This window comes from Podarcis pityusensis (genome assembly GCF_964106645.2).
Source record: "Podarcis pityusensis genome assembly, chromosome: Z".
NCBI lineage: Eukaryota > Metazoa > Chordata > Lepidosauria > Squamata > Lacertidae > Podarcis > Podarcis pityusensis.
In genome coordinates, this window is record NC_138044.1 from 46,064,091 (window position 1) to 46,091,961 (window position 27,871).

At 46.9% G+C, this 27,871-nt stretch overlaps 1 protein-coding gene and 2 long non-coding RNA genes across 3 annotated transcripts in view; 2 read left to right on the forward strand and 1 right to left on the reverse strand.

Moving 5' to 3' along the window:
• Positions 1-6,385: 6,385 nt before the first annotated feature.
• Positions 6,386-7,718, reverse strand: LOC308468689. The gene is made up of 2 exons (XR_013981819.1): positions 7,092-7,718; positions 6,386-6,798 (listed from the first exon to the last, which is right to left on the reverse strand). It is a non-coding gene; the product is annotated as an uncharacterized lncRNA (long non-coding RNA).
• A 195-nt stretch (positions 7,719-7,913) lies between these two features.
• The window catches only part of LOC308468140, a 29,396-nt gene continuing 9,438 nt past the window's right edge, over positions 7,914-27,871 (forward strand). The window contains exons 1-3 of the long non-coding RNA XR_013981483.1: positions 7,914-8,382; positions 9,593-9,697; positions 11,672-12,025. This is a non-coding gene — a long non-coding RNA (uncharacterized lncRNA). The remainder of the gene's footprint in view (positions 8,383-9,592; positions 9,698-11,671; positions 12,026-27,871) is intronic.
• Positions 13,005-16,294, forward strand: LOC308468118 (uncharacterized protein). The gene is made up of 2 exons (XM_080990092.1): positions 13,005-13,663; positions 13,695-16,294. Exon 2 carries the CDS (start codon positions 13,751-13,753, stop codon positions 15,671-15,673), a length of 1,923 nt encoding a protein of 640 aa, XP_080846218.1. The 5' UTR covers positions 13,005-13,663; positions 13,695-13,750; the 3' UTR covers positions 15,674-16,294.

Consider the following 27,871-nt stretch of genomic DNA (forward strand, 5'->3'; position numbering starts at 1 on the left):
GCCGTGAAAGGGGCCAACCAGATCGATGTGCACCCTCGACCAGGGTGTCTTGGGCGTCTCCCAGGTGTGTCCCTTAGCTGCCGGTGGTGCAGGCCTCGATTCTTGGCACGCTTGACAGGCGGACACCCAGGCGGTGATGGCATTGTCCATGTTAGGCCACCAGACGTAACACCGAGCCAACGCCTTCATTTTGACAATTCCCGGGTGGCCAACGTGCAGAGCCTCCAGGATGCGTTGACGGAGTCTTTGGGGAATCACGGCGCGGTCTCCCCACAGCAGACAGCCGCGATGAGCCGAGAGTTCATGTTGTCTGGTTGCGAAGGGCTGGAACTCCGATGCAAAAGGCCCTTGTGGCCACCCCCTCCACACCCAGTTGAGCACACGGCTGATGGTGCGATCCTGGGCAGATGCGGAGGCCACAGTGGCAGCCCATACAGGCGCTGCCGGAAGATCCTCAATCAGGAGGAGCGATGAAGCTGGAGCCGGGTCTTCCACAAACACTGGAAGAGGGCAACGGCTGAGGGCGTTGGCATGGCCCATCGATTTCCCCGGGCAATGGATGAGCCGGTAGTGGTAGGCAGCCAGGAAAACAGTCCATCGCAGCATGCGTGGCGAGAGGACCGGTGGAGTTGGACGATCACCCGCGAGGAGGCCCAGGAGCGGCTTGTGGTCAGTGATGAGGTCAAAAGTCCTGCCATAGAGGTATTCATGGAACCTCTTCACTCCAGCCACAAGTGCCAGTGCCTCCTTGTCGAGCTGGCTGTAATTCCGTTCCGTCGGAGATAGCGTCCTGGAAAAGTAGGCGAGCAGTGCTTCTCTTCTGTCTGGAAAACGGTGGCTAAGGACAGCGCTGATGCCAAAAGGTGAGGCGTCGCAGGCAAGGACCAGCGGCCTGGATTCACTGTACTGTACCAGCACACGGTCCGATTAAAGGAGAGCCTTGACCGCGTTGAAGGCCACCGTCTCCCGATGACCCCAGGACCAAGGCGTCTTTGTGCTGAGGAGTCGGTGAAGAGGCTCAGCCACCGTGGCTTTGTGGGGCAGGAACATGTTATAAAAGTTCAGCAGCCCCAGGAACGCCTGCAACTCCGTCTTGTTCTTTGGGATGGGGGCCTGCTGGATAGCGCGGATCTTGGATGTGGTCGGGTGAAGGCCGGAGGCGTCAATAAGATAGCCCAGGAACTCTACCTGTGGAACGGCAATCTGGCACTTCTCCCTCTTTACCTTGAGCCCGGCCTCTTGGAACCTGGTCAGCACGGCACGGAGGCGCTCGAACAGCTGCTGGTGTGAGTCTGCAGACACCAAGACGTCATCAAAATATGGTACCACGCCTGGAAGCCCTTGCAGGAGACGCTCCATAAGGCTTTGGAAGATGCCAGGAGCCACACTCATCCCGAACTGCAACCGGCGGCAACGGAATGCCCCTCGGTGGGTGAGGATTGTCTGGGCTTCAGCAGTGGCATCATCGACGGGCAGTTGTTGATAGGCTTGGGCAAGGTCCAGCTTAGCGAAGACCTTACCCTCACCCAGGGAATGCAGCAGGTGTTGGACAACAGGAACCGGATAAGCGTGCTGCTGAAGTGCCTTGTTGATCGTGCACTTGTAGTCAGCGCAGATTCTCACCGACCCGTCTGGCTTGACAGGCGTGACGATGGGGGTTTCCCACTTGGCGGGGTCAACCGGCTCCAAAACTCCTTGGGCGATCAGCTTGTCCAGTTGTTCGTCCACCTTAGCCTTGAGAGTGAAGAGAACCCGGCGTGGCTTTAGCTTGATGGGGGCAACTTGTGGATCAAGGCTAAAGGAGATGGGCGTACCTGTATATTGCCCCAAAGTGCCGTCAAAAACCTCGGCAAAGTCTTTGACCAGACCCTCAGTCTCTGCGTTAGAGATGCAGTTGATGCCGGTGACTTCCAGGCCGAGGGCATCAAACCAGTCTAGCCCTAGGAGGCTTGGCCGCTGACCTTCGACCACCACCAACCGGAGCAGGCCCGAAAAATCCTTGAAGGCAATCCGGAACCGGCCAACGCCTACCACGGGAATGTCGTTTCCCTGGTAGTCTCTCAGGTGTACGCGGTGAGAGTCGAGTTGCCTTTTGGACACTCTGGGTACCAGTCTTTTGATGGTGCTCCAAGACACGATGGACAGGGCAGACCCGGTGTCAATCTCCATGTCACATGGAGCTCCTTTGATGAGCACCGTGACGTTCAGCTTGCGTCGCGTAGGCGAGTCGGTTTGGCCAATCATGGTTCCAGACGGGCAGCGGCAGTTGGTGAGAGCGAAACAGCTTTCCTTGGCAGACTGGAGTGAAGACTTGGACTTGCGAGTCGGTGAAGGGGGGGTGTCAGACGGAGCCAATTGGCAGACCTTAGCGATGTGGCCCCTTCTGGAACACTTCCTACAGATGGCATCTCTGAATCGACACTTGGCACGGGAATGGTTGTCTCCGCAGCCGGCACATTCCAGTTGGCCCTTGGACTTCTGTTGGAACTTCCTGCACTCCTGCTTTGTCTGGTGCACGTCATCGTCTTCACTGGAAGGTGCCTCATCATGATGCACTGGAACTGGCTTCCTAGCAAGACGCGGGCTGCTGGACTTGCGGATCTCCTGGGCGGAGCGTTCAGCAGCTTCTGAGCCCACAGCCTCCTCAATGGCTTTCTGTAGCGTGAGGTCTGGCTTGGCCAGGAGACGCCGTTGCAGATGGATGTCCCGGACCCCGCAGACGATTCGATCCATCAGGGCATCGTCTAACTCTCGGAACTCGCAGTGCATTGCAGCCTGTCGCAGGGCGGTGGTGTAGTTGCTGATTGACTCCCCCTCTGCCTGGTTCCGGTGGTAAAACGCATGGCGGGCAGCAATCTTGGACGGCTTTGGCGCATAGTGGTTGCGGAGCTTCTCTTGGCTCGTGTCCCATGGTGTTGCCTGGACTGCTTCAGGCGCAACCAATGCTCGGGCCGTCTCAAACACCTCAGGCCCACAGAGGCTGAGGAATAGGCCCCACTTCCGTTCCTTTGATACTGCTGTCAGCTCGTTGGCTTTGAGGTAACATTCGAACCGAGCGAGGTAGGAGTCCCATGATTCAGAGGCTGGCGCAAACGGCGGTAGAGGCACAAGTGAAGCCATGATTCCGATGCCGGCGTGAAGGGCAATGGATGGAACACAGTGCTCCAGCCAGAACAGTCAGCTCTGAATTGGTTCTGTCCAGTGATTTCGCTCAGTGATTTCGCTCTGTGATTCAGCTCAGTTCAGAGGATGGCCGCATCTGGCTGTGCTCTGATGTCCACCGATCCCACCTTCGTCGCCAGTGTTGAATAGTGGGTAGACATAGCAGATGACACAGCGATTTCTCCAAAACAGCTCTTTATTTTGTAAGCTGGAACAGAACTGAACAGCAAACAGCTCAGCCGGCCTGCTTTTATAGGCAGCCGGCTGTCAACATTGTAGCAACAACAACCCAGGGTTTCCCGCCTAAAATAACTGACGTGGACCTGAGTGAAAACTACATACACAATACTCCTGGTGGCCAGGGTGAGAACTTCAATACATAACACTGAGGTTGGCCTTCCGTAAGTATCTGTGATAACAGGATGCTGGATTATATGGTCTCATCAGGGCGAATGGTAAAGGGGATGGTGTCACTGAGGTGCCAGAGAATTCTGATCAAAGCAGAAATGGAAGAAGAAATTGCTATTGTTTGCTTATTTGTCCCATATCCAGAATAGAAATCGACCCAGCAAATACAATCAGAATTTGCTGCTGCTGCTGCTTTCAATCGGCAGCAGTTGATTGTGCTTTCCTTCCGTTTGCATTGAGCTTCTGTTGCATTGAAATCAACATTGGAATGACAATGTAAGTTATGTCATTTGCATAATTACTTGCATTAGTTACACAATTTCACCACAGTGGACACTGCAACAAAGAACTTTGTTTTTGGCAAATACGGCTGGCACGCTAATATTTGGTACAACAAAGCTGGAATATGTAAAAGTTTTGCCATGTTATTAGAAAAAACTTAATTAGGGTATGGGAAAAATAAATATATATATATTAGAGAACAAAACACCAAGGTGGCGATCCCCAAAAGAAGCAGAGACAAGGAAAAAAATGAATATGAGTGACAACTGGGGAACCTATAATGAATTGTTTGACTTTTCGGAAGGAGAGCCAAAAATGGGAAAAATGAAGAGGTTAAAGAATATGTATCGGACTGGCTAAACTATCACCAAATCAATTCAAAATCTAAGGTAGATAAGAAATTGGGATTTGCAGAAAAACCATCAGAATTAAAAAAAGAAATATTAAGATCTAGAGTTTAAAAATTATCTGAAATGTATAGGATATTACTTGACTGGGAAACGAAAGAAGAACTTGTGAAATCCTTTATGATCAAATGGGAACAAGATGTGGGTCATCATATTGATTTGCATTTGTGGGAACAATTGTGGAAAACAAATTTAAAATTCACTGCTAGTAACGCTTTAAAAAAAGAACTATGGTACTTAAAAATGATCCATATGTGGTATTTGACACCAAGTAAACAAGCCAAAATATTTCGATCAAAAAGTGACCTATGTTGGGAGCGCAAAGAAACAACCAGCACATTTTACCATTCATGGTGGTCTTGTAGAATAATAAAATAATTTTGGTAGATGATATATAACAAGCTTAAGAAAATGTTTAGAACGTTCCCCCCCCCCCCCGAAGCTTTCCTTCTGGGAATAATAACAACAGAAATCCCCAAAAATCTAATTATTCTATGGATATATATGACCACAGCTGCCTGAATTCTGGTACCACAAAAGTGGAGAACAGATGCAGTACCATCGCGAGAAGAGTGGCACCTTAAAATATTATAATATATAGAACTTACCAGCATGACAAATAGATTAAGAACTAAAAATGCTAAGAATTTAAAAAGAGGAGAGGACACAGTTGAAAAGATAGCAGATAGGAAACCACAGAAAGAGTGGAAGGGGAGCAAAAGTTAAGGTTTATAAGAGTCAAATAAATTGGAGGGAAAAGTTATGATTCGATTAATATTCAAATACAGTCGTATCTTGGTTTAAGAACAGTCTAGTTTAAGAACGATTCAGTTTACAAACTCTGCAAAAAGGAAGTAGTGTTCCACTTAGTGAACTTTACCTTGGTCTATAAGAACGGAATCTGAATGGTGGAAGGGCACCGGCTGTGGGAGGCCTCATTAGGGAAAGTGCGCCTCGGTTTAAGAATGGTGTCGGTTTAAGAAGGGACTTCCGGAACCATTAAGTTCATAAACCGAGGTACCACTGTATATATGTCTTATATTTATGTTTTTTATTATTATTATCATCCTGTGTATGACTGTAACACAGAATGTGTTGATGGATGAATGAATGAATTGCTGATGATATGATAGAAAAGCAAATAAAAAACTATATGTTAAAAAACAAAACATTGCTTTTTGGCAGAAGAACTGCAGCAGAATGGAAATCGTGCTGCATATGGCAGGGAGGAACAGAAAACATCACAGAGACACAGAATTCATAGTGGTCCATTTATGAAGCTTCCCCTACCCCCAAAGGGAAGCCAGGAAGTTCACACATGACCATACAGGGTGTTAAGATCTACCAATTTGTCCAAGTCCTTGGAACATAGTCAATTGTGACATTTTGTACCAGAGGACTCAATTACTGTCATGCTGGTTTGACTGTTTTTATGATGTTTTGTTTGTTTGTTTGTTTGCTTGCTTGCTTGCTTGCTAGCCACACTGGACTCTCTTCTAGGAAAAATGATAGGTTATAAATCTGATACCTAGTTGTCAGTCCAAAATCGACTAAATCCAGATTGCTTAGGGAGTAATAATTGTGCTAACTTACTGATTAGCTACTAACAGTCTTCCCAGATGACCAGCTTATTGAGCATTCATTCTGATTTGTTTGTGGGGAGATAAGACAATGTGGGCTATTTAATGAGAACTCACTCGCATATTTTTTGAGGGGAGGCTAGACAGAGCTGCATCAAAGCTAGTGTTATCCCACACTTGACAGTATATTTTCACAGTGTGTTTCTTATTGCAAAATCTCCAATCTTTTGGGGTGGCAGGTTTGTAGAGCAAGAGCTCCAAATCATCTTTGATTGCACAACCAACATTTTGACAGTGTGTGAGTGAATCCCACCAGAAAATAGTGACAGTCTGGGAGCCCCAAAACTAAGTGAATAAATATCAGCAGAATATTCCTGCATTGGCTGGGGATGGAACTAAATTGCCTTTGAGGTCCCTTCCAGCCACAGAAGCCAATTCCTAGGGGCCGATGGGCCGATTATTCAAGTTGGCACCCCTGCTTCCAGCTATACGGATTTCTGAGACTCTAATTACACCCCTCAGTCTATCGTATCATACACCAAGATGTAGTGACACCAAAGTTTAAATGCACAAACCCTTGTGTGATTCAGATCCATAAGAAGATGGCAAACCCCCACCCAAGATGGCGTCAGAGTCTGAAAACTGAGGCATCCCAGTGGGTGGTGCATCAGGAAAAGTCTGCTTAACAACCTTAATCACATCTTATCCTGCAAAATAAAATTGGGGAGAGGGGGAATCCCCCTGAGACCTAGAAGTGTCAGCAGCTTCATTAGCTGATGTGCTTTGCAGTAGCGGTGCAGCTTTAGAGGAAATGAAAGGCAGGAGGGGAAAGAAGTACAGTCACCATCCGTAAAAGGGAAGCCTTTATGGAACACCTCCGTGACACTCAGCATCAAAGCGTGGAAGATGGCAGGCCTCTTCTCGAGATCTGGAAGGCATATGTGGCCTACTTGCCAAATCTGGAACTAAGTGGAAGGATCACTAAACTTCTGGCTGCAAAGCGTCTGGTACCTGGGAGAGATCAGGGGGATGAGCCTGTGACAGAAGGAGGAGACCAGTGGACTCCAGTGGGAACAGAGCTGAGAGGAAAGCATTTGCCTTTTGTCTGCTTCTTTGGCTCATGTTAAAAGATACACTGGAGTGGAGAGGGAGGGAGGAAGAAGTGATAGCAACCCTCCACATAGCTACCAATAGGGATGGGGGAGAAACTTGATTCAGATGGCATTTAAAAGCAAGCCTACTTAATCTGCACCTGCAGAAGGTTCAGGGCCGATATACAGCTTCGCTTCCAATCAGTGCATGCCTCATAACTTCCTGATTAAATCCAGTAGCTTTTCATATCTTAAATGCTCGTGGGCATCTTTTGCTTGCCACGCCTGCGGGCTCTCTTCCAGCCAACACTGCCGATGACAGATCTTAAAAACTTGGGGTTGGTGAGATTCGGCAATCGCAGCACCTTGCGCCTGCTGGACCTCCTGAGCGGAGCGGGTTGTGTCTTGCTCCTCGTGAAGTAGGGTGAAATGTGAGGAGTGTTGCAAGCCGGTGCAGAGGCAGAAGGTCTGGCCGAGATGGTAGAGCACGGCTTCTCTGTCAAGGGCTTCTTCCTAACCCAGTGGAACACCAGTATCATACGCCTCTTAGATGGGTTGGACATGCTGAAGAAGGTGCTGGAGGCCCAAAGACCAGGGTGACTTCAAAGCGGAGGACACAGCAGGCAGTTCCCTATCAATGGTGCCAAATCCAAGCAAATGTTAGCTCCAGCCCTGTTAAATCGATCCAGCAATTATGAACGTTAAAGAAGGGATTACCGTATTTTTCGCCCTATAGGACCCACTTTTTCCCCTCCAAAAATGAAGGGGAAAGGTGTGCGTCCTATGGGGCAAATGCAGGCTTTCGCTTCAGGAAGCTCTGCGCAACCCTCGGGAGACCGGCTCCAAGGGTTGCGCAGAGCTGCCTGCAGTCCCAGGCTCAGCGCAGCTCTGCACAGCCATTGGGAGCGGGGTGCGAAGTCCCGTCCGGCTCCCGATGGCCGCGCAGAGGTGCCTGCAGTCCCAGGCTCAGCGCACTTCTCCCCATCGCCAGCCCCACAAGCTCAGGGGACAGCGGGGAGGCGGAACGCCCCTTCCTGCTGGTCCCCGACCTGGTTCTTCCAGCCCCACACCTGGGGGGGAAATAATTTTTTTTTCTTTATTTCCCCCCCCCCCCAAAAAAACTAGGTGCCTCCTATGGGCCGGTGCGTCCTATGGGGTGCAAAATACGGTAATTCCTCAGGCAGTAGGAAAAGACTTTCTGTGGCTTTTTGATAGATGAGAGCCCCCAACTACTGCCACTGTTGACAGCCTGTTGCCCCTTCACTCTGCTTGAATGGGTTATGTCACAATGGTTCCTTCATCAGGTGTTTGTGAGCATGAAAATGCTGTTGGGAGTTTCAGCAGTGAAGGCTCAGGCATAACATATTGCTTGAAAGTCTGAACATTTCCCCTTTTTTTATTTAACAAAATTTATATACCACTTTTATAATTTATATACAAATTATTAGGAGAGTAAGTTAAAAATATACTGTAGTTTATTCACTTATAGGCTAGTTTACATACTTTATTCCTTCTTATACTTCTATCCCACCTTTCCTCCACAGAGCATACACACTTCAGCCTCCACCTTCTCCATTTTATCCTGACAGCAATATTGTGAGCTAGGGCCATAGCTCAGTGGTAGAACAACTGCTTAGCATGCCGAAGGCATCAGGTTCAGTCCCCAGCATCTCCTGGTGGGACTGGGAGTGCTCCCTCTGCGCTTTGGAGGCTTCGCGTTGCTATTGCTGAAGCCAAGGAGCCTGCATTTGCTCCATAGGACGCACACACATTTCCCCTTAATTTTGGAGGGGGGGGAAGTGTGTCCTATAGAGCAAAAAATACGGTATGTTGTTGGGGTGGGGGCAGGACACCCACCTGTCCTGTTCCAGAACTGAGCTACCTGTGACGAGACTGGTCAGTTCACAGAAGCCTCACCTATCGCTCAGTCAAGTTGCCAGTTGTGTCGCTAGAATGCTTCGCGACATCATCCAACTGACCTCACAAAGCATTTTAATTTCAAATATTCTGATTATTTATACTTTTACTTAAGTATCTTCATTTATTTACTTGATTTAGGGGAGGGGTTGCTGCCCCCACTGCCCCCCACTGGCTACATCCATGGAAATGTTCTGAGGTGTTGTTGTTTGATCTGGTTTTGTTGCATTGTAGTACAAGATTGCTGCTTCAGGCAGCGCTAATGTGACACCCTTAGGGAAGCATTGCAGGACAACTTATAAAGAGGAATGATGTGTGTGGACTGTCCATCAATGACATAATGCAGGAAACACCCACAGAAAACATCTCCCAGTCTGGAGGACCTGAGATTGTCTGGAGAAGTGAGGAAGAGGCAGCTATAGTCTAAAGCTTTGCTTTTGGTTTTTGCAAGCTTTGTAGACTCACGCAGATCAAAAAGCAGGCTTAAAAAAGCCTTAAGTAAATGAAGATGCTAACAAATACTACCCAGAGTGAGACAGATATTCTTTCAAGCATTCCCTAATCTTTGCTGTTATTTTGCTTCAATTTTGGCACTGGGATGGGCTCTACTCTGAGCCCCATGTGACTGGCAATTCTGAAAGGGCACTAGGGGAGCGGTTTCTGTAGAAACAGATGTGTGAGGGTTATCTAAAAAAAATTTCTGAGCATGTTTCTCTCCCAATAAATAAGTCTCTTCTTTTTCCAGCTGACTGCCTAGGGTGGTGATAGCAGGGAAGGTGGAAAACAAATGTGCATTCAAAAGCCCTGAGCTGACGTTACAAAGTCTATGAACAGGAAATTTTATAGCGAGGTAGGTAAGAAAACGTCTGGTTTTTGTTTTATGGAAAATACATGGCTTGGTTGGATAACTTGGTTGGAAAGACAGAGAAACAGAAAAACTGGGGCATTTAAAAGTTATCAGTTAAGTGACAAGGAAGAAATAATAATAATAACTGATAATTTTTATCCCCCGCCCATCTGGCTGGGTTTCCCCAGCCACTCTGGGCAGCTCCCAACAGAATACTAAAAACTCGATAAAACATCAAACATTAAAAACTTCCCTAAACAGGGCTGCCTTCAGATGTCTTCTAAAAGTTAGATAGTTGTTTATTACCTTGATATCTGATGGGAGGGCATTCCACAGGGCAGGTGCCACTACCCAGAAAGCCCTTTGCCTGGTTCCCTGTAACTTTGCTTCTTGCAGTGAGGGAACTGCCAGAAGGCTCTCGGCGCTGGACCTCAGCATCCGGGCAGAACGATGGTGGTGGAGACGCTCCTTCAGGTATCCTGGACTGAGGCCGTTTAAGGCTTTAAAGGTCAGCACCAACACAAAAATGCTCGGAAATGTACTGGGAGCCAATGTAGGGACCAAGGTGCAGTCAGTAAGGTACTGTAATAATAATAGGGGTTGCTTGTGCGTAAGTTGCCGCCACTCCTGGCTAGGTTGCCTGGTTAAACCTTTTCTGTCTGGACAGCCCTTCACTTCGTGGCTGTTTCAGTCGCTAGCAGAATCCGTCAGTGGGCGTTTCTTAAACCTTTTCCAGCATAAAAGCTGTTTGACGCCAAGTCTCCTCCTACTCTCCCTGCGCGGAAGTCTTCTGCGCAGGGAGGGCGTGGGTAGCGGAGGACCCGTGCTCTCCTCGCTGGTCTCCGGCGAAGAGTCCTGGAGCCCCCTCGCCGATTCCCCCATCTGCCCCCCTTTATCCCTGGTGTTGCGCTGATTTCCTTCCCCAGCTGATGAGCTGCCTCTCTCCCTGCTGGGCCCTTCTCCAGCATCACTCGGGAGCCTAGCCTCCGCCTCTGGCTCCGATGTCAGTTCCCTGACAGGTACCAAGGGCCACATTTGGCCCCCAGAACGGAGGCTCCCCACCCATGTCCTAGGTCACACCCACAACATACAGTCAAAGCACATTTAAAGCGCATTCTTCACACGGTCTCAAGAATAATCCTGGGAACTGCAGCCCACCCTTCACAGAGCTGTCATCCCCAGCTCCCTTAACAGTTCCCAGGAATCTTCAGGAGAAGCCATGTGCTTTTAATGCTTGGTGTGGATGCGATCCTAAGCTAAAAGAGAAAGGGAAGGTAGGAATCTGGGCTGTGTTTTAGAGGTCATACTGAATTCAGTGTGTCTGGATGGTGCATGTGCACATAAGTGCCAACCTGAAAATGGGGGACTACATAGGAGCTGAAACTGACAAGCCTTGGTGCAGGCAAAATGGGCAGGAGTTCCATGTCATTTTGACTTCAGCTGTAGTGCAGGCTCAAGGCAGTGTCGGTGTGTTTGCGTGTGTGTCTGTGTGTGACACTGACAGGCAGCCTACTCACATTTTTCTTTTGGACTAAAACGGTTTTGCATGCAAGTTCCCTCTCTGATGCCCAATCTCTGGGTTGCAAAATGGGGTGGCTCTGGAGGGAATGGGAAGGTGCATGGCTTTCTCAGCATCAGTGAGGGCACAGATACTGTCCAGTAAGTAACAGTTTTGAGGTAACATCGGCATTGAGAAAGGGCGAATCATTAATGGTATTAAGCCTGGAAGCAAGGAAGCCTTCCAGATATAGGGGCAGGAAAGCTGGAAAGACACAAACAGCTCTCCTGTATTTTTAGCTGCTGTTGGTGTAGAGAACCCTCTTCAAAATGACTTTCTTGGGGCCACATTCCAATGATGGGGCTGCAGAGGCAAAAGTGGTTAGAACAACAGAGGCGACTCTCAAGTTTGCAACACAGAAGTTGGAGGTTTCTACACTCATCCTCTGTCATGTACACCTCTCTCCCTCCTCCATCCAGGCAAGTGAGAGGCATCATCACTGCTCAAGAGTTGCTTCCAGGTGGTCCTTTTGCTGAGCATCCAACCAACCTGATTTGTTTGCACAAAAGTTTGCAGCCAGGTTAGACAACATTGCATCAAGCAATCGTCATCCCACATTTTCCAGTGCATTTTCCTGCCACTTTCCCGAACAACCTGAATTTGCTGGAATGTGATTGAATCCCAGTCTGGAAACACCCAAGGACACATCTGAATCAGGCAAAAGCCTTGGGGAGAGTCCCATGGGCTAGACAGGAAGGTCTTCAGCCCACAAACTGGGCTATTATTTGTGGAAAGCTGCCATATTGGGACCAGGAGCATGACACACATTAAAGGTAGGTAATATGTTTGAGGCATCTAATCATAGCCTGCATTTTTATCAAGGCTTATAGTTTGATTAGGGTCTGTATTTTAAAATGAGCTTAAAGATTTTCAAATGTTTTATGCCAGGCAGAAGACCAGCTGCCTAAGTACTTTGTCAAGATGTTTATCCTCCTGGACAAGGGGGCCCCCTGATTTATAGCAGAAAACAATTCTCAAAGTCGTAAAAAGAGAATTACAAGCTGAGAGCAAGGTTACACCACCCTACATAATTAAGAGTTGGTAAATAGTAAAATCATTAAACTTGAGCCATATCTTTCTAAGGTTAAAGGCCAAGAGCAGATGGAAAAGAAAACATCTGGCTGGAGAAAGGGGAGTGTAAACAGAAGAAGAGGTTTCTTTCTTATTTTATTTTGAGGCTGTAAACTGATTCCTTCCTGTTACTTTGAGAAGATTTATTCTTCTAAAAAGCTATCTATGATAATGTATGAAATATACTGGCTTAAATGTAATTATGCAAAGGATCTAGAAAGAAAGAAATGTTAAATTCTTATTTCATAGAGTCATATTGCTGTAGGAGACCAGAGGGGCAAATGAGCCCAGCCCCCTGCCAGACAGGAGACGCCATCGAGCACTCCTGATATATGGTTGTCAGGCCTTTGTTTAAAGACCTTCAAAAAGGAGATCTTTCATTGATGATGTATGAGAATGTGAACCCAAGATCTCTGACATCTGTTTAAGATAAAAATTTAAAATTATTAACCATCTGTTTTGGAGGGCAATAGGGCAAGGAGGGCAAGAGGTGAGCTGGTAATTAAGGTTCCTTGTTGAGACAAATGTAAGATATATGACTACTTATTTGTCATTTATAGATAGAAGAATATATAGCTTTTTGTATCCCATAAAAGGCAATAGGAAATGGGTGTATCTTTTAGGATTGGTTGTAGCAATCAGCCAATAGGAAATTCAACCAGGCTGATTGGACAGAGGCAGCCAAAGGAGGAGCAAGGGAGCTGGGCTGAGGGAATATAAGTGCTGGCCATAATGGCAGGAGACCAGGCCAGAGCTTGGTAACCATATACCACTGTGCCTCTCATTTATTTGTCTGACAAATAAATTATTATTTTAATTTCTCTATTGCTGCGTTGAATATTTCATTCCAGCTAAGCGTTAACCACAAGCAGGGTGCTACATTTTATGGTGCCTGCGACTCGGATAAGTGGTCTGCTGGAACGCAGCCCCTTCGCCTTACTGGGCAGGGTACAAGAGAGAGGACCACTCACTGCTTACCCAGCGCGCACTGGAAAGTTTTTTTTCCAGGGGAACGCAGAAGTCTCGTCTGTCTGATACCCTGCCCACCGACGGCGACGGACTGGGGGGAACCAGAGAAATAAACAGGCAACCAACTAAGGGTAAGTGCACTAAGGGGTTTTTGGCCCTCCAATTAATTGGGAGGAAGAGAAGTCTTGATCAAACTTCTGCGTCTCAGTAAAGGGGAACTGAGTACGCTAGGTGGTTGGGTACATCAGATGGTGATCTGGTGTTGGGAAAGGAAAGGTTGGGAGGTAGAGTATGGTGAAGTATCCAGCGCATTGTATGTGTGAGAAAGTACAATTTGTAGCTGACCTGAGTGTGGAGTGGGTAGTACTTCGGTTCCCGGTAAGGCGACTTCACCCGGGCAAGGAATCTCACGAAGCGTGTGTGTGAGTGACTGAGTGGATACTTCACAGGGCCATACAATGGGAGTTGGGGATTCAAAGGGGGAAAATACACCTCTTGAATGTATGTTAAATAATTTTAAGAAAGCCTTCTCATGGGCATATGGAGTCAAAATGACGCCAGAACGCTTGAGAACGTTATGTGAATTAGAGTGGCCGAAACAAAATACTGAATGGCCATCTCAGGGAACCTTTGATATAAATTTAGTAAGCAAACTTTGGTCTAACATCGCCAAAGAAACTGGAGGGTGCCCAGAACAATTTTCATATATAGATTCTTGGCTGAGCACATTAAATAAAAATCCTCCATGGATAAGGGAATGCAAAGTCAAACGATGCAAATTGTTGGCTGTAAAAGCCGAAGCTAGGAAAGGAATCTTGCCAAATAAACTCAAACCCATTTTTGAGGGACCAGAGGAAGAGGTGCTTCCACCTCCACCCTATGCTCCACATCGAAGGGAGCCTAATCCAAACACTCCACCAGTTGTAACCCCAAGGCAAGAAAGTGGAATGAATAATGGGGCTGGAGTCACAGAACTTGATTCCTTGATAGATTATGATAAATATCTTCAGGAGGCATTGGAGGCCTATAATAAAGCCCAAGCAGAAGTGGTTATTCCACCTGTGAGTCCTAGTAGAACTCCATCTACAGTCTCTTTTAGTGGAACAACTGATTGCCTACCCCAAACCCCTGTACATCCAAGTCCTAGAGAATTATTACAGAAGTTACAGGGAGACCTTAATCGGTCAGCAAGCAATACAGCCAGGCGTATAAGGCTGCTAAAAGAACGCCTTGGGACAAATACCATCCCCTATGATTTGAGGCCCCTAGAGCAAAGCGAAGAGAAAGATCACGTAGTAGCCCCTCTCAGAAGAGTATTTGATGCACTTGAGGAGCCTGTGCTGGTTAACGGGCAACTCGGACCACGGCCACCTCGAACTTCGACCCTCCAGTACATTCCATTCACAACTATGGATCTGATGAATTGGAAAACACACACCCCATCTTTCGCAGAAAAACCTCAGGCTATGATGGACTTGGTGACTTCAATAATAAATACTCATAGTCCTACTTGGACAGATTGCCGCCAGCTCCTGAATACTCTGTTCACCACTGAGGAAAGGAGAGACATAATTGAAAAGGCACAGATATATTTGTGTGAGCAGGCCAGAGTGGGAAATATTTTAAATGTTGACCGTCATCTCCGGGACAACTTTCCCTTGGAAGATCCTAATTGGGATCCAAACAATGCAATTCACCTGGCCAGGCTTACCACCTACCGCCAAACGCTTGTGCAAGGTATCCGCAGGGCATGCCAGAAGCCCACTAATATGTCTAAAGTCTCAGAAGTAGAACAGAAACCAAATGAGAGTCCAGGAGACTTTTTAGAGAGGCTGCAGGAAGCCTATCGTATATGGACTCCTTTTGACCCTGAAGCCCCTGAAAACAGCAGAATGATTACTGCTACATTTGTGGCCCAGTGCGCTTCTGACATTCGTAAGAAAATTCAGAAATCAGAAGGATGGGAAGGGATGCTGATGAGCCAAATTATGGCCATTGCACGCCGAGTTTATCGGAATAGGGATGAGGCTGAGAAGCAAGAGAAGAAGAAGTGGCAGAAGGAAAAGATGGTGATGTTAGCCACAGCAGTGAAGCAAGACTACCGCCCCTTAAATGGAGGGAGAGGGCGGGGAAGGAATCCACCACTGGGAAGGAATCAATGTGCAAATTGCAAGAAGGAGGGTCATTGGAAGCGGGAGTGTCCTGAACCCCTGAGGTTGGAAGAAGTACGCCCAGGCCCAGGCCCAGGCCCAGGCTCCGGCCCAAGAAACCAGGGACGGGGACGGGGAATGATCCGAGATGGAAGATATCAGAGACCTGGACAAGGACGGAGTAGGGACAATTTCATTGGACTGGCAGAGGAGAATTTTACCCAAGACTAGGAACGACCGGACTCCATAAAGTTAGGCTTCCAGGAGCCCACGGTCACGATTCAATTAGGGAGCCATTTAATAGACTTTATGATTGATACTGGGGCTGAATACTCAGTACTCCCAGAACTATTGCAGAAAAAGGCATCCAAAAGTGTAGTCATTAAAAGTGCCACTGGTCAGTCAGCTAAGAGGTCTTTCCTCCAACCTTTGGAATGCCAGATTGGGGGACATCGTTTAACCCATCAGTTTTTGTATATACCTGAGTGTCCAATACCTCTCTTGGGTAGAGATATGCTGTCCAAATTGCAGGCCCAAATCACCTTCACTCCTCGAGGTCCAGAAATGAAACTGCCATCAAAGGCAGCAGGAATAATTTCCCTCTCAGTACCTAAGGAACAATCATGGCGCCTAATGTCAGCCCTGCAAGTCCAACCCACATTGGATACAGAGTTAAACAAGCTCCTCCGAACCCTACAGGTGCCACCAGGAGTATGGGCCGAAAATAGCCCACCAGGAATGGCTAAGAATATAGCTCCAATTGTAGTAACCCTAAAACCTATGGCTACCCCTGTATCTGTAAAGCAATATCCTTTACCCCGGCGAGCAGCAGAGGGCATCCAGAAACATTTGGACCGCCTATTAAAATATGGTCTTCTTAAGCCCTGCCAATCAGAATGGAACACACCTCTATTGCCTGTTCGGAAACCTGGGACAGATGAATACAGGCCAGTACAGGACTTGAGGCTCGTAAACCAGGCTATCGAGACCTTGCACCCAAATGTACCAAACCCATATACCCTGCTGAGTTTGATCCCACCAGAAGCAACATTTTTTACTGTATTGGACTTGAAAGATGCATTCTTCTGTTGCCGGCTGGCACCACAGAGCCAACCTATATTTGCCTTCCAGTGGGAAGACCCTTTAACAGGAACAAAAGGCCAGCTAACCTGGACGAGATTGCCCCAGGGATTCAAAAATTCCCCAACTTTATTTGGCACTGCCTTGGCGAAGGATCTAACAAGTTACCCCTCAATACCTGGAGAAAAGGTGGTTCTGCAATATGTAGATGACCTTATATTAGCAGCAAAGGATTTTGATACCTGTAAAGAAGGGACAGAGGAACTGCTCCACTTGCTCTGGGAAGCTGGCTACCGAGTTTCCCAGAAAAAGGCACAGTTATGTTTAGAAAAGGTCAAATATTTGGGCTTTGACATCTCACACCAACAACAAGCATTGAGGCCAGAGAGGAAAGAAGCTATTTGCCTTATCAAGGAACCTACCACAAGGAAACAACTCAGAGGATTCCTGGGAACAGCAGGGTTTTGTAGACTATGGATACCTGATTTCAGCAGTCTGGCCAAGCCCTTACATGAAAGCACTCGAGGTGCAGAAAAGGACCCATTCGTATGGGGACCTGAGCAGCAACAAGCCTTTTTAGTTATCAAACAACGACTTATGGAGGCCCCAGCCCTTGGACTGCCTAATTCGGAAAAACCCTTTCAGCTGTATGTACATGAACAGAATGGGATTGCAGCGGCAGTCCTGACCCAGAGATTAGGAAGTTGGAATCGTCCAGTAGCTTATTTGTCAAAACAATTGGACTCAGTAGCAAAAGGATGGCCTCCATGCCTAAGGGCAGTAGCGGCCACTGCAAGCCTTGTCAAAGAAGCTGATAAATTTACCTTCGGCCAGACGATGTATGTGAATGTACCTCATGCTGTTCTGACACTCATGGAATATAAGGGTAGTTATTGGCTAACGAACCCAAGGATGGCTAGATACCAAGGCCTATTGTGTGAAAATCCCAGGATTCATCTACGAGTAGTGAATATGCTCAATCCAGCAACTTTGCTGCCCCTACCAGAGGTAGATGATGAAGAATCACATGATTGTCTCCAAATAATGGATGAAGTTTATTCCAGTAGACCCGATCTGAAAGATGAACCATTGAAAAATCCAGATGTTGTATATTATACTGATGGTAGCAGTTACCTGCATGAAGGTGCCAGACGAGCAGGATATGCTGTGGTCACCAATGAGGAAGTTGTGGAAGCTGAAGCTTTGCCTGCTGGCACCTCAGCACAAAAAGCTGAACTTATAGGTTTAACTAGAGCTCTGCAATTGGCAGCCGGATGTAAGGCAAACATCTATACTGATTCTAAATATGCCTTCTTAACCCTGCATGCACATGGTGCTCTATGGAAAGAAAGAGGTCTAATCGGAGCCCACGGGAAGGCCTTGAAATATGGACCTGAAGTAGAAATCCTGTTGGAAGCAGTATGGGCTCCAGAACAGATTGCTGTAATGCACTGCAAAGGTCATGGACGAGGAAGGGATCCAATAACCAGAGGAAATCATGCTGCTGACAAAGCAGCCCGAGAGGCAGCCCAAAAGCCTGTGGGAGGATTTATAGCAGCCCTCATACCAGAGGTAGTTCCAGGAGAAGTTAAACCTCACTATACCCCAGAAGAGAGGAAGTGGGCTGAACAGGAAGGAGCGGTTGTGAAGGACGGTTGGATGATCCTGCCGGACAATAGGATTTATGTACCTCATCACCTAGCAGGCACAATTGTAAGAAATTATCATGAATCTACTCACCTTGGCGGTACTGCAACCAGAGAGAATCTCAGTCGGAAGTTGTATATTATTAACCTATCACAATTAGCAACTTGCATTTCACAGAAATGTGTTCTTTGTGCTAAAAACAATCCCAGGCAGGGACCGGTACAACCTCCTGGAATCCAACATGTGGGATATGTCCCCATGGAAAGCCTAATTGTGGACTTCACAGAGCTGGTCCCTTCTAAGGGATTCAAGTATCTCCTTGTGTTTGTAGATACTCTTACCGGATGGGTTGAAGCTTTTCCCACCCGAACTGAAAAAGCACGAGAGGTAACTAAGAGACTCCTCACTGAATTGATCCCGAGGTTTGGGTTACCTAGATGCATTGGAAGTGATAATGGGCCAGCGTTCATTGATCAAGTAGTACAAGAAGTATGTCGAGTCCTACAAGTGAAATGGAGACTACATGCAGCATATAGGCCTCAGAGTTCAGGGAAAACTGAAAGAATGAATCGGACTCTGAAAACCCAATTGGCAAAATTAACCCAGGAAACGGGATTAGGATGGGTGGATGTGTTACCCATAACACTGTTTCGTGTTCGGTGTGCACCCACAAAAAGACTTAAGTTGTCACCTTTTGAGCTCCTGTATGGGAGGCCGCCCTCCTTTGTTCAGGATATTCCAGCTGACCTCAAACAAATAGGAGACCATGTGACACAGGAACAAGTGCAATCTCTCTCCCGTGTTTTTGTTTCTCTTAACAGGTGGGCCCTCGAGCGCACGCCGTGCAGCATTGCCGAGCCGATTCATCAGTTCCAGGCTGGCGATAGCGTATGGGTGAAAGAGTGGAAACGAGATCCACTTGCACCTAAGTGGCGTGGACCTTACACCGTCTTGCTCTCTACTCCAACAACGGTGAAGGTAGCTGAGGTGACCCCCTGGATTCATCACTCCCGTTTGAAGAAGTCCGAAGGCAGTTGGACGTGCAAAGGTGACCCCTCTAATCCTTTAAAACTGACTCTCTCCAAAAACCCCTGTATCTAGCCCTACGGGGAACGGGCTAGGTCACGGGCAACATTAGACGACCGGCCTGCTGCAGCCACAACCTGGAAGCTGGCTGACCTGCGCACGCCTGAAGCTTGAGGAGCGTCTAAACCAGCGATTGTGAACGGGAAGATTCTCTAATACAATTAATTGACTGCCCCCCCCTTGTGGAACAATTATCAAGGATATTACTCATTGGGGATCCTTGGGATATATGTTTTGGTCTTGGTGGTTCCCCATTTCTGTCACTGGGGGAATTATATTGGGGCTAATATTTTTATGCTATCACAATAAGGTAATCTTTTGTGGAAGGAATGCATATACTACACATCAACATGATTTTATTATTAATCCTGATCCCTTGGGACGGGGAAGGGTCCTTGAATCTGACCAAATTTACTAAATATGGATTCCGCCATGACCACAATATGTGGGTAGGCTTAGCTGAGATGGTAGCCAATGTTGCAAATAGGACCAATTGCCTTGTTTGCTCTCTTGGGCCAGATGATTCAGAGGGAGGTATGCCCTTATTACCGATACCATTAAATGCCATTGGTATGGTAAGCGAAATGCCACACCAAACAGAAGTACAGAATTTCCCCGGATGGAACTCAACTAAACCAATACGAGTTATACCTGTGCAAGGGGAATTCTGTGTACATAAATCATCAGATGCAGCTGATCCTACCATGATAGGCTCTTCTCATTGTCACTATACTTGGGATTATATTAAGAATAGTCAAACCTGGGTAAACGGTACTACCTATCGAACTCGGAATACCTTGCCCTGTGCACCTCCTTTTATTCATGCATGGAAAGTGGTATGGAACATAACTGTGACAGAAAAAGGCAATCTAACATACTGCACTGTGAACTCTGTACCCCTTTTGATATTTCGCCTTCTGCACTCCACGTACCAAAAACCTCAGACCCGATGGTTGTGGTGGATATGTGGAGAATGGGCATACAAGAAGCTCCCTTCCAAATGGAGTGGGACTTGTTTCCTGGGATGGGTATTACCACCAATGTGGATTATGCCCACTAATTCGGCCAAGCGTACACGAAGAAACGCTGATATTTCTCGTATAGCAGGAGGAAGTACCCAAAGTTGGAGCGATACTGATGATTGGCCACCAGAGCGCATTATAGCCTATTATGAGCCTGCCTCCTGGAATCCTGGTGAGCTCATACAAGGGGCACGGGATCCTATTTATAATCTAAACAGAATAATTCGATTGCAAGCAGTAGTGGAACTTGTAACCAATGCAACGGCCCAGAGTTTGAGACTTATTGCACAACAGCTGGATGAAAGTAGAGCCGCCATTTTGCAGCTGAAAATGGGAATGGATTATGTACTTGCCAGGCAGGGAGGCCTATGTGGAGTCTTGAACTTGACAGGGAATGCCTGTTGTTTTAACATTTCTGATAATGGTGAGGCAATCCGTGTGTTGGCCACAAAGATGGAGAGTATAGCACATGTCCCAGTACAAACATGGGAAGGATGGGATATGGGATGGCTCACCAACTGGTTACCTAATGTTGCGGGACTCAAAGGGATACTATTGTCTTGCTTGTTTTTCTTGACGGTAGTAATAATGGTTTTATGTATGGTGCCATGTATCATTTCATGTTTTAGAAGTACAATTAGCAAGATGATTTCGAATGAAACTCTACCTCATATCATGGCCCTATATAGAGCTTTACCTCAGGAATATGATGAAGGTCAAGCTATCAAGGACACTTGGGATGAAGGTCCTTGAGCTTGAAAGGGGGGAATGAGGCATCTAATCATAGCCTGCATTTTTATCAAGGCTTATAGTTTGATTAGGGTCTGTATTTTAAAATGAGCTTAAAGATTTTCAAATGTTTTATGCCAGGCAGAAGACCAGCTGCCTAAGTACTTTGTCAAGATGTTTATCCTCCTGGACAAGGGGGCCCCCTGATTTATAGCAGAAAACAATTCTCAAAGTCGTAAAAAGAGAATTACAAGCTGAGAGCAAGGTTACACCACCCTACATAATTAAGAGTTGGTAAATAGTAAAATCATTAAACTTGAGCCATATCTTTCTAAGGTTAAAGGCCAAGAGCAGATGGAAAAGAAAACATCTGGCTGGAGAAAGGGGAGTGTAAACAGAAGAAGAGGTTTCTTTCTTATTTTATTTTGAGGCTGTAAACTGATTCCTTCCTGTTACTTTGAGAAGATTTATTCTTCTAAAAAGCTATCTATGATAATGTATGAAATATACTGGCTTAAATGTAATTATGCAAAGGATCTAGAAAGAAAGAAATGTTAAATTCTTATTTCATAGAGTCATATTGCTGTAGGAGACCAGAGGGGCAAATGAGCCCAGCCCCCTGCCAGACAGGAGACGCCATCGAGCACTCCTGATATATGGTTGTCAGGCCTTTGTTTAAAGACCTTCAAAAAGGAGATCTTTCATTGATGATGTATGAGAATGTGAACCCAAGATCTCTGACATCTGTTTAAGATAAAAATTTAAAATTATTAACCATCTGTTTTGGAGGGCAATAGGGCAAGGAGGGCAAGAGGTGAGCTGGTAATTAAGGTTCCTTGTTGAGACAAATGTAAGATATATGACTACAGTGGTGCCCCGCAAGACGAATGCCTCGCAAGACGGAAAACCCGCAAGACGAAAGGGTTTTCTGTTTTGGAGGCGCTTCGCAAGACGAATTTCCCTATGGGCTTGCATCGCAAGACGAAAGCCCATAGGGAAATGCTGGCGGTCGGGAGCAAAGACTTTCGCCCACAGCCGGCCTTCAGAAGAGGACCTCTTCTGAAGGCCGGCGGGGGGCAAAAGTCTTTGCTCCCCCCCGCCTGCCTTCCCCCCCGCCTGCCCCGGGCGATCTTAAAATGCTGGCGGGCGGGAGCGAAGCGTTCGCTGCCGACCCCCAGCATTTTAAAATCTCCCCGGGACAGCAGAGACTTCTCTGCTGTCCCGGGGAGATTTTAAAATGCTGGGGGTCGGCAGCGAACGCTTCGCTCCCGACCCCCAGCATTTTAAAACGCTGTTCCGAAGCGGGGCGGGGGGCGGGAACACCTGCCCCAGCCGCCCCACTTCGGTTCCGAAGCGGGGCGGGGGGCCGGGAACACCTGCCCCAGCCGCCCCACTTCGGAACGCTGTTCCGAAGCAGGGCGGGGGGGCGGGAACACCTGCCCCAGCCGCCCCGCTTCGGAACGCTGCTCCGTAGCGGGGCGGGGGGCGGGAACACCTTCTGAAGGCGGGCGGGGGGCGAAAGTCTTTGTCCCCCCTGCCTGCCTTCCCAGGGGCTTTTAAATCGCCCCGGACAGCGGAGAAGTCCTCCGCTGTCCGGGGCGATTTTAAAATGCCGCCCGCCAGCATTTTAAGATCGCCCGGACAGCGGAGAAGTCCTCCGCTGTCCTGGGGTTTTTTAAAATGCTGGGGGTGGGAAGAAAAGCCCTTGTCCCCCCCCCCCCAGCCTTCAGAAGAGGTCCGGGGACAGACTGTCCCCGGACCTGGTCTGAAGGCGGTTTCCCTAGGAACGCATTGATTGATTTTCAATGCATTCCTATGGGAAACCGTGCATCGCAAGACGAAAAACTCGCAAGACGAAGAGACTTGCGGAACGAATTAATTTCGTCTTGCGAGGCACCACTGTACTTATTTGTCATTTATAGATAGAAGAATATATAGCTTTTTGTATCCCATAAAAGGCAATAGGAAATGGGTGTATCTTTTAGGATTGGTTGTAGCAATCAGCCAATAGGAAATTCAACCAGGCTGATTGGACAGAGGCAGCCAAAGGAGGAGCAAGGGAGCTGGGCTGAGGGAATATAAGTGCTGGCCATAATGGCAGGAGACCAGGCCAGAGCTTGGTAACCATATACCACTGTGCCTCTCATTTATTTGTCTGACAAATAAATTATTATTTTAATTTCTCTATTGCTGCGTTGAATATTTCATTCCAGCTAAGCGTTAACCACAAGCAGGGTGCTACATGTTCCCTTCTTCCATCTCCGTGGAGCCCTGTCTAATTTGCCTGCCATTGATGACCAACATACAGTCAAACAGAGCAAAAACTATTAGGAAAACTGAAAGCTGCCTTATACTAAGTCAGATCATTCAGCTATCTAGCTCAGTATTGTCCACACTGACTGACAAGGAGGGGAGAGTTTTCCCTGTGGGAAACGGAGATACAGGACACAGTGTCTGTCTGCTGCCCAATGTACTAAAGTAGTGCAACTGCTAATGCAAAATTCAGTATTTAAATTAACACCCTTTCCTCTTTGGTCGCCAGGTGTGATTTGGCTGTGTACTGAAAACTATGTCGTCGTCCCCCACTCTTCTCCCCTTATGTGCTGCCCAGAGTGGCTAGGAAAACCCAACCAGATGGGCAGGGTATTTTTTATTATTAGTATTAGTATTATTCAGACTGGGATCCCTTTCATCCCTGCCTGGAAATGCTGGGGAATGAACCAAGGACCTTCTATCACTGAGCTAAGATCCTTCCCTGAAAGATGCCAGGAGAGGTCATTTCCTTTCCTTGAACTATGACTAGGCTCAACCAGGCTGCAAATGTGGAGTAGCTGAGCACACTCAGGGCCAAAAAAGATTTTGTGCCTGCTCCTTTCACTTTAAATGAGCATCGCAGACCCTTTGGTTTCATTTGGCATTCTGTGGGAGAGGAAAGGCAGGCAGCCTAGCTAATTACATAAGAGGTCGGGTTTTGATTGGAGGTTTTATTTTTAGGCAAATGTAATTGGCGGTATGTGAGTTGGGGGGAATAATCAGAAAACTTGTTGGATTGCCTGTGTGTGTGTGTGTGTGTGTGTGTGTGTGTGTGTGTAGGAGCTGGTTGTAGATTTGTGAAAGGGGAGACATACATGCATATTTATCAAACTCCCTTCCCCGGAATATTTCCAAAAATAATCAAGTTATATTATCGGCACATTGGGAATAAAGCATGCTAGCCTCCTGTGTGCATGGATTTTTATTGGGGGTTTTTTGTGTGTGTGTTGTTTTTGTGAGTTGCCACATGCTGCCTGAAGTCATGAAACAGCCTTACCGTTGTTGGAAGGGCAACAGTAGGGATCTTTCAATTTGCAGTTTAAGGGTTAGTTCTGTTGGTGTTAAAGTCAACTAGCCCAGAGGGGGATGGGTGGAGGTGTTGCTTAGCAACCAGGTAGACACCAGACATGGTGTTTACTGAAGTAGCACATGCTCTGATTGGCTGTGAAGTTCTCAGGGAGTTTTTCTTCTGTACGTTTTGTTTAGGGTTGCCATATTTCAAAAAAGCCTCCCCCAAGTTGTTAAGCCTCCCCACAAAATATAGTGATTTTAAGCTATTGGAGCTGCTTAAAGTGCTTTTTCAATTGCGTTGCCATACATCCAGGTTTTCCCTGATATTTTGCCATTTCAGCAAAAAAACAGAACATACCAGGAATTTTCCTGACATATGGCAAGCCTAGTTTTGTTGAATGAGTTCCCGCTCTCATGAGTGCTCATCCCATTGCATGAGGCAAAATGGAAAGTTGCTGCCTTGCCCCATTGTGGCTGCAGCCTTTTGCCGAAGCCTCACTTACTGGGGTTGTTCAGTGACTTCCAGCGAGATCTCATGGAACTCTCCTGAGATCTCACTGGAAAAAGCCACCTCCACTGTGTGACCCTAGCAGCAGGGGCAGGGGCAAGTGGGGCAACCGCAGTGGCAGCATCCCCCTGGATTCTGCCACCCAAGGCAGCTGCTTCAGTCTGCCTCTGCCTGCTCTGTACAAGGCCTGAACTCAGATGATGCACTGTTTTTGTTTGGTTTCTGCAGTAAAACATTATGCCATCAGGACTCCATCTGCATTGTTCAAGTGCATTTGCTAACAATCTTCACATTTGGTGTGTATGGGACTTGGTATACAAGTGGGGTGGAAAACTTGTGTCTCTCCAGGTGTTTCTGGACTACAACTGCCATCATCCATAGCCACTGGCCACGCTGAGGCTGATGGGAGCTGGAGTCCAATAACTTCCCCATCCCCCTTCTACACTCATGGCAAAATTAGGCCACAGCATCCTTCCAGATGTATAGTGTACATTTTTTTAATGCTTTCCCGTGTATAGAAGCTCATGGAAAGCAGAAACAAAGCAAAAACAGGTGCATAGAGGAGAAAAAGTTTCCCTTTGCCGTTCCACTTTTCTTCATTCAGAGAGTTGCTAGGGCATCATCCAGAGATATAATCTCCCACCTAGGCCACAACAGACGTGATGTGGGAAGCCTGTGATTTGGTCTGCTGATGTCTTCTTCTTTGCTTACCAAGGGTTGTGTGACAGGTTGGGAAAAACTGAATCGCAGGGCTATGACCGTCGGATATGAACCCCCCATTCTGCACTATCATTTCCCTGACTGAAATTAATAATCTTTTCACCAGGTTGATTTTAGCATTGAGGGTTGTGGGGAGAGAAAGGTATTTGTAGCTAATAGCTCTCTCTCTCTCTCTCTCTCTCTCTCTCTGTGTGTGTGTGTGTGTGTGTGTGTGAGAGAGAGAGAGAGAGAGAGAGAGAGAAATATACAGTATATTGTTTATGTGGGTGTGTGACAGACTGTGTGTGTGTGTGTGTGTGAGAGAGAGAGAGAGAGAGAGAGAGAGAGAGAGAGAGAGAGAGAGATTTTGTGCTTGTGTGTGAGAAATATATGTGCCTGTGAGAGGGTGTGTGAGGGGGGTATATATGTGTTGTAAGAGACAGAGATTTGTAACAGAGTGTGTTTATGTGTGAGAGAAGGAGTGTGTTCTGGAGATATATAATGTTTGTTTATTATATACATATAAATATATAGATAGATTTAGGGGGTCCCCCTTAAACCCTTGTTGTTGTTTAGTCATTTAGTCGTGTCCGACTCTTCGTGACCCCCTGGACCAGAGCACACCAGGCACTTCTGTCCTCCACTGCCTCCCGCAGTTTGGACAGACTCATGCTGGTAGCTTCGAGAATACCATCCAACCATCTCATCCTCTGTTGTCCCCTTCTCCTTGTGCCCTCCATCTTTCCCAACATCAGGGTCTTTTCCAGGGAGTCTTCTCTTCTCATGAGGTGACCAAAGTGCTGGAGCTCAACTTCACGATCTGTCCTTCCAGTGAGCACTCAGGGCTGATTTCCTTAAGAATGGATAGGTTTGATCTTCTTGCAGTCCATGGGACTCTCAAGAGTCTCCTCCAGCACCATAATTCAAAAGCATCAATTCTTCGGCGATCAGCCTTCTTTATGGTCCAGCTCTCACTTCCATACATCACTACTGGGAAAACCATAGCTTTTACTATACGGACCTTTGTTGGCAAGGTGATGTCTCTGCTTTTTGGGATGCTGTCTAGGTTTCTCATTGCTTTTCTCCCAAGAAGCAGGCGTCTTTTAATTTCATGACTGCTGTCACCATCTGCAGTGATCATGGAGCCCAAGAAAGTAAAATCTCTTACTGCCTCCATTTCTTCCCCTTCTATTTGCCAGGAGGTAATGGGACCAGTGGCCATGATCTTCATTTTTTTGATGTTGAGCTTCAGACCATATTTTGCGCTGCCTCTTTCACCCTCAATAAAAGGTTCTTTAATTCCTCCTCACTTTCTGCCATCAAGGTTGTATCATCTGCATATCTGAGGTTGTTGATATTTCTTCCGGCAATCTTAATTCCGGCTTCGGATTCATCCAGCCCAGCCTTTCGCATGATGAATTCTGCATATAAGTTAAATAAGCAGGGAGACAATATACAGCCTTGTCGTACTCCTTTCCCAATTTTTAACCAATCAGTTGTTCCATATCCAGTTCTAACTGTAGCTTCTTGTCCCACATAGAGATTTCTCAGGAGACAGATGAGGTGATCAGGCACTCCCATTTCTTTAAGAACTTGCCATAGTTTGCTGTGGTCGACACAGTCAAAGGCTTTTGCATAGTCAATGAAGCAGAAGTAGATGTCTTTCTGGAACTCTCTAGCTTTCTCCATAATCCAGCGCATGTTTGCAATTTGGTCTCTGGTTCCTCTGCCCCTTCGAAATCCAGCTTGCACTTCTGGGAGTTCTGGGTCCACATACTGCTTGAGCCTTCCTTGTAGAATTTTAAGCATAACCTTGCTAGCGTGTGAAATGAGTGCAATTGTGCGGTAGTTGGAGCATTCTTTGGCACTGCCCTTCTTTGGGATTGGGATGTAGACTGATCTCCTCCAATCCTCTGGCCACTGCTGAGTTTTCCAAACTTGCTGGCATATTGAGTGTAGTACCTTAACAGAATCATCTTTTAAAATTTTAAATAGTTCAGCTGGAATACCATCACTTCCACTGGCCTTGTTATTTGCAGTGCTTTCTAAGGCCCATTTGACTTCACTCTCCAGGATGTCTGGCTCAAGGTCAGCAACCACACTACCTGGGGTGTACGAAACATCCATGTCTTTCTGGTATAGTTCCTCTGTGTATTCTTGCCACCTCTTCTTGATGTCTTCTGCTTCTGTTAGGTCCTTACCACTTTTGTCCTTTATTACGGTAATCTTTGTATGAAATGTTCCTTTCATATCTCCGATTTTCTTGAACAGATCTCTGGTTCTTCCCATTCTGCTGTTTTCCTCTATTTCTTTGCATTGCTCGTTTAAGAAGGC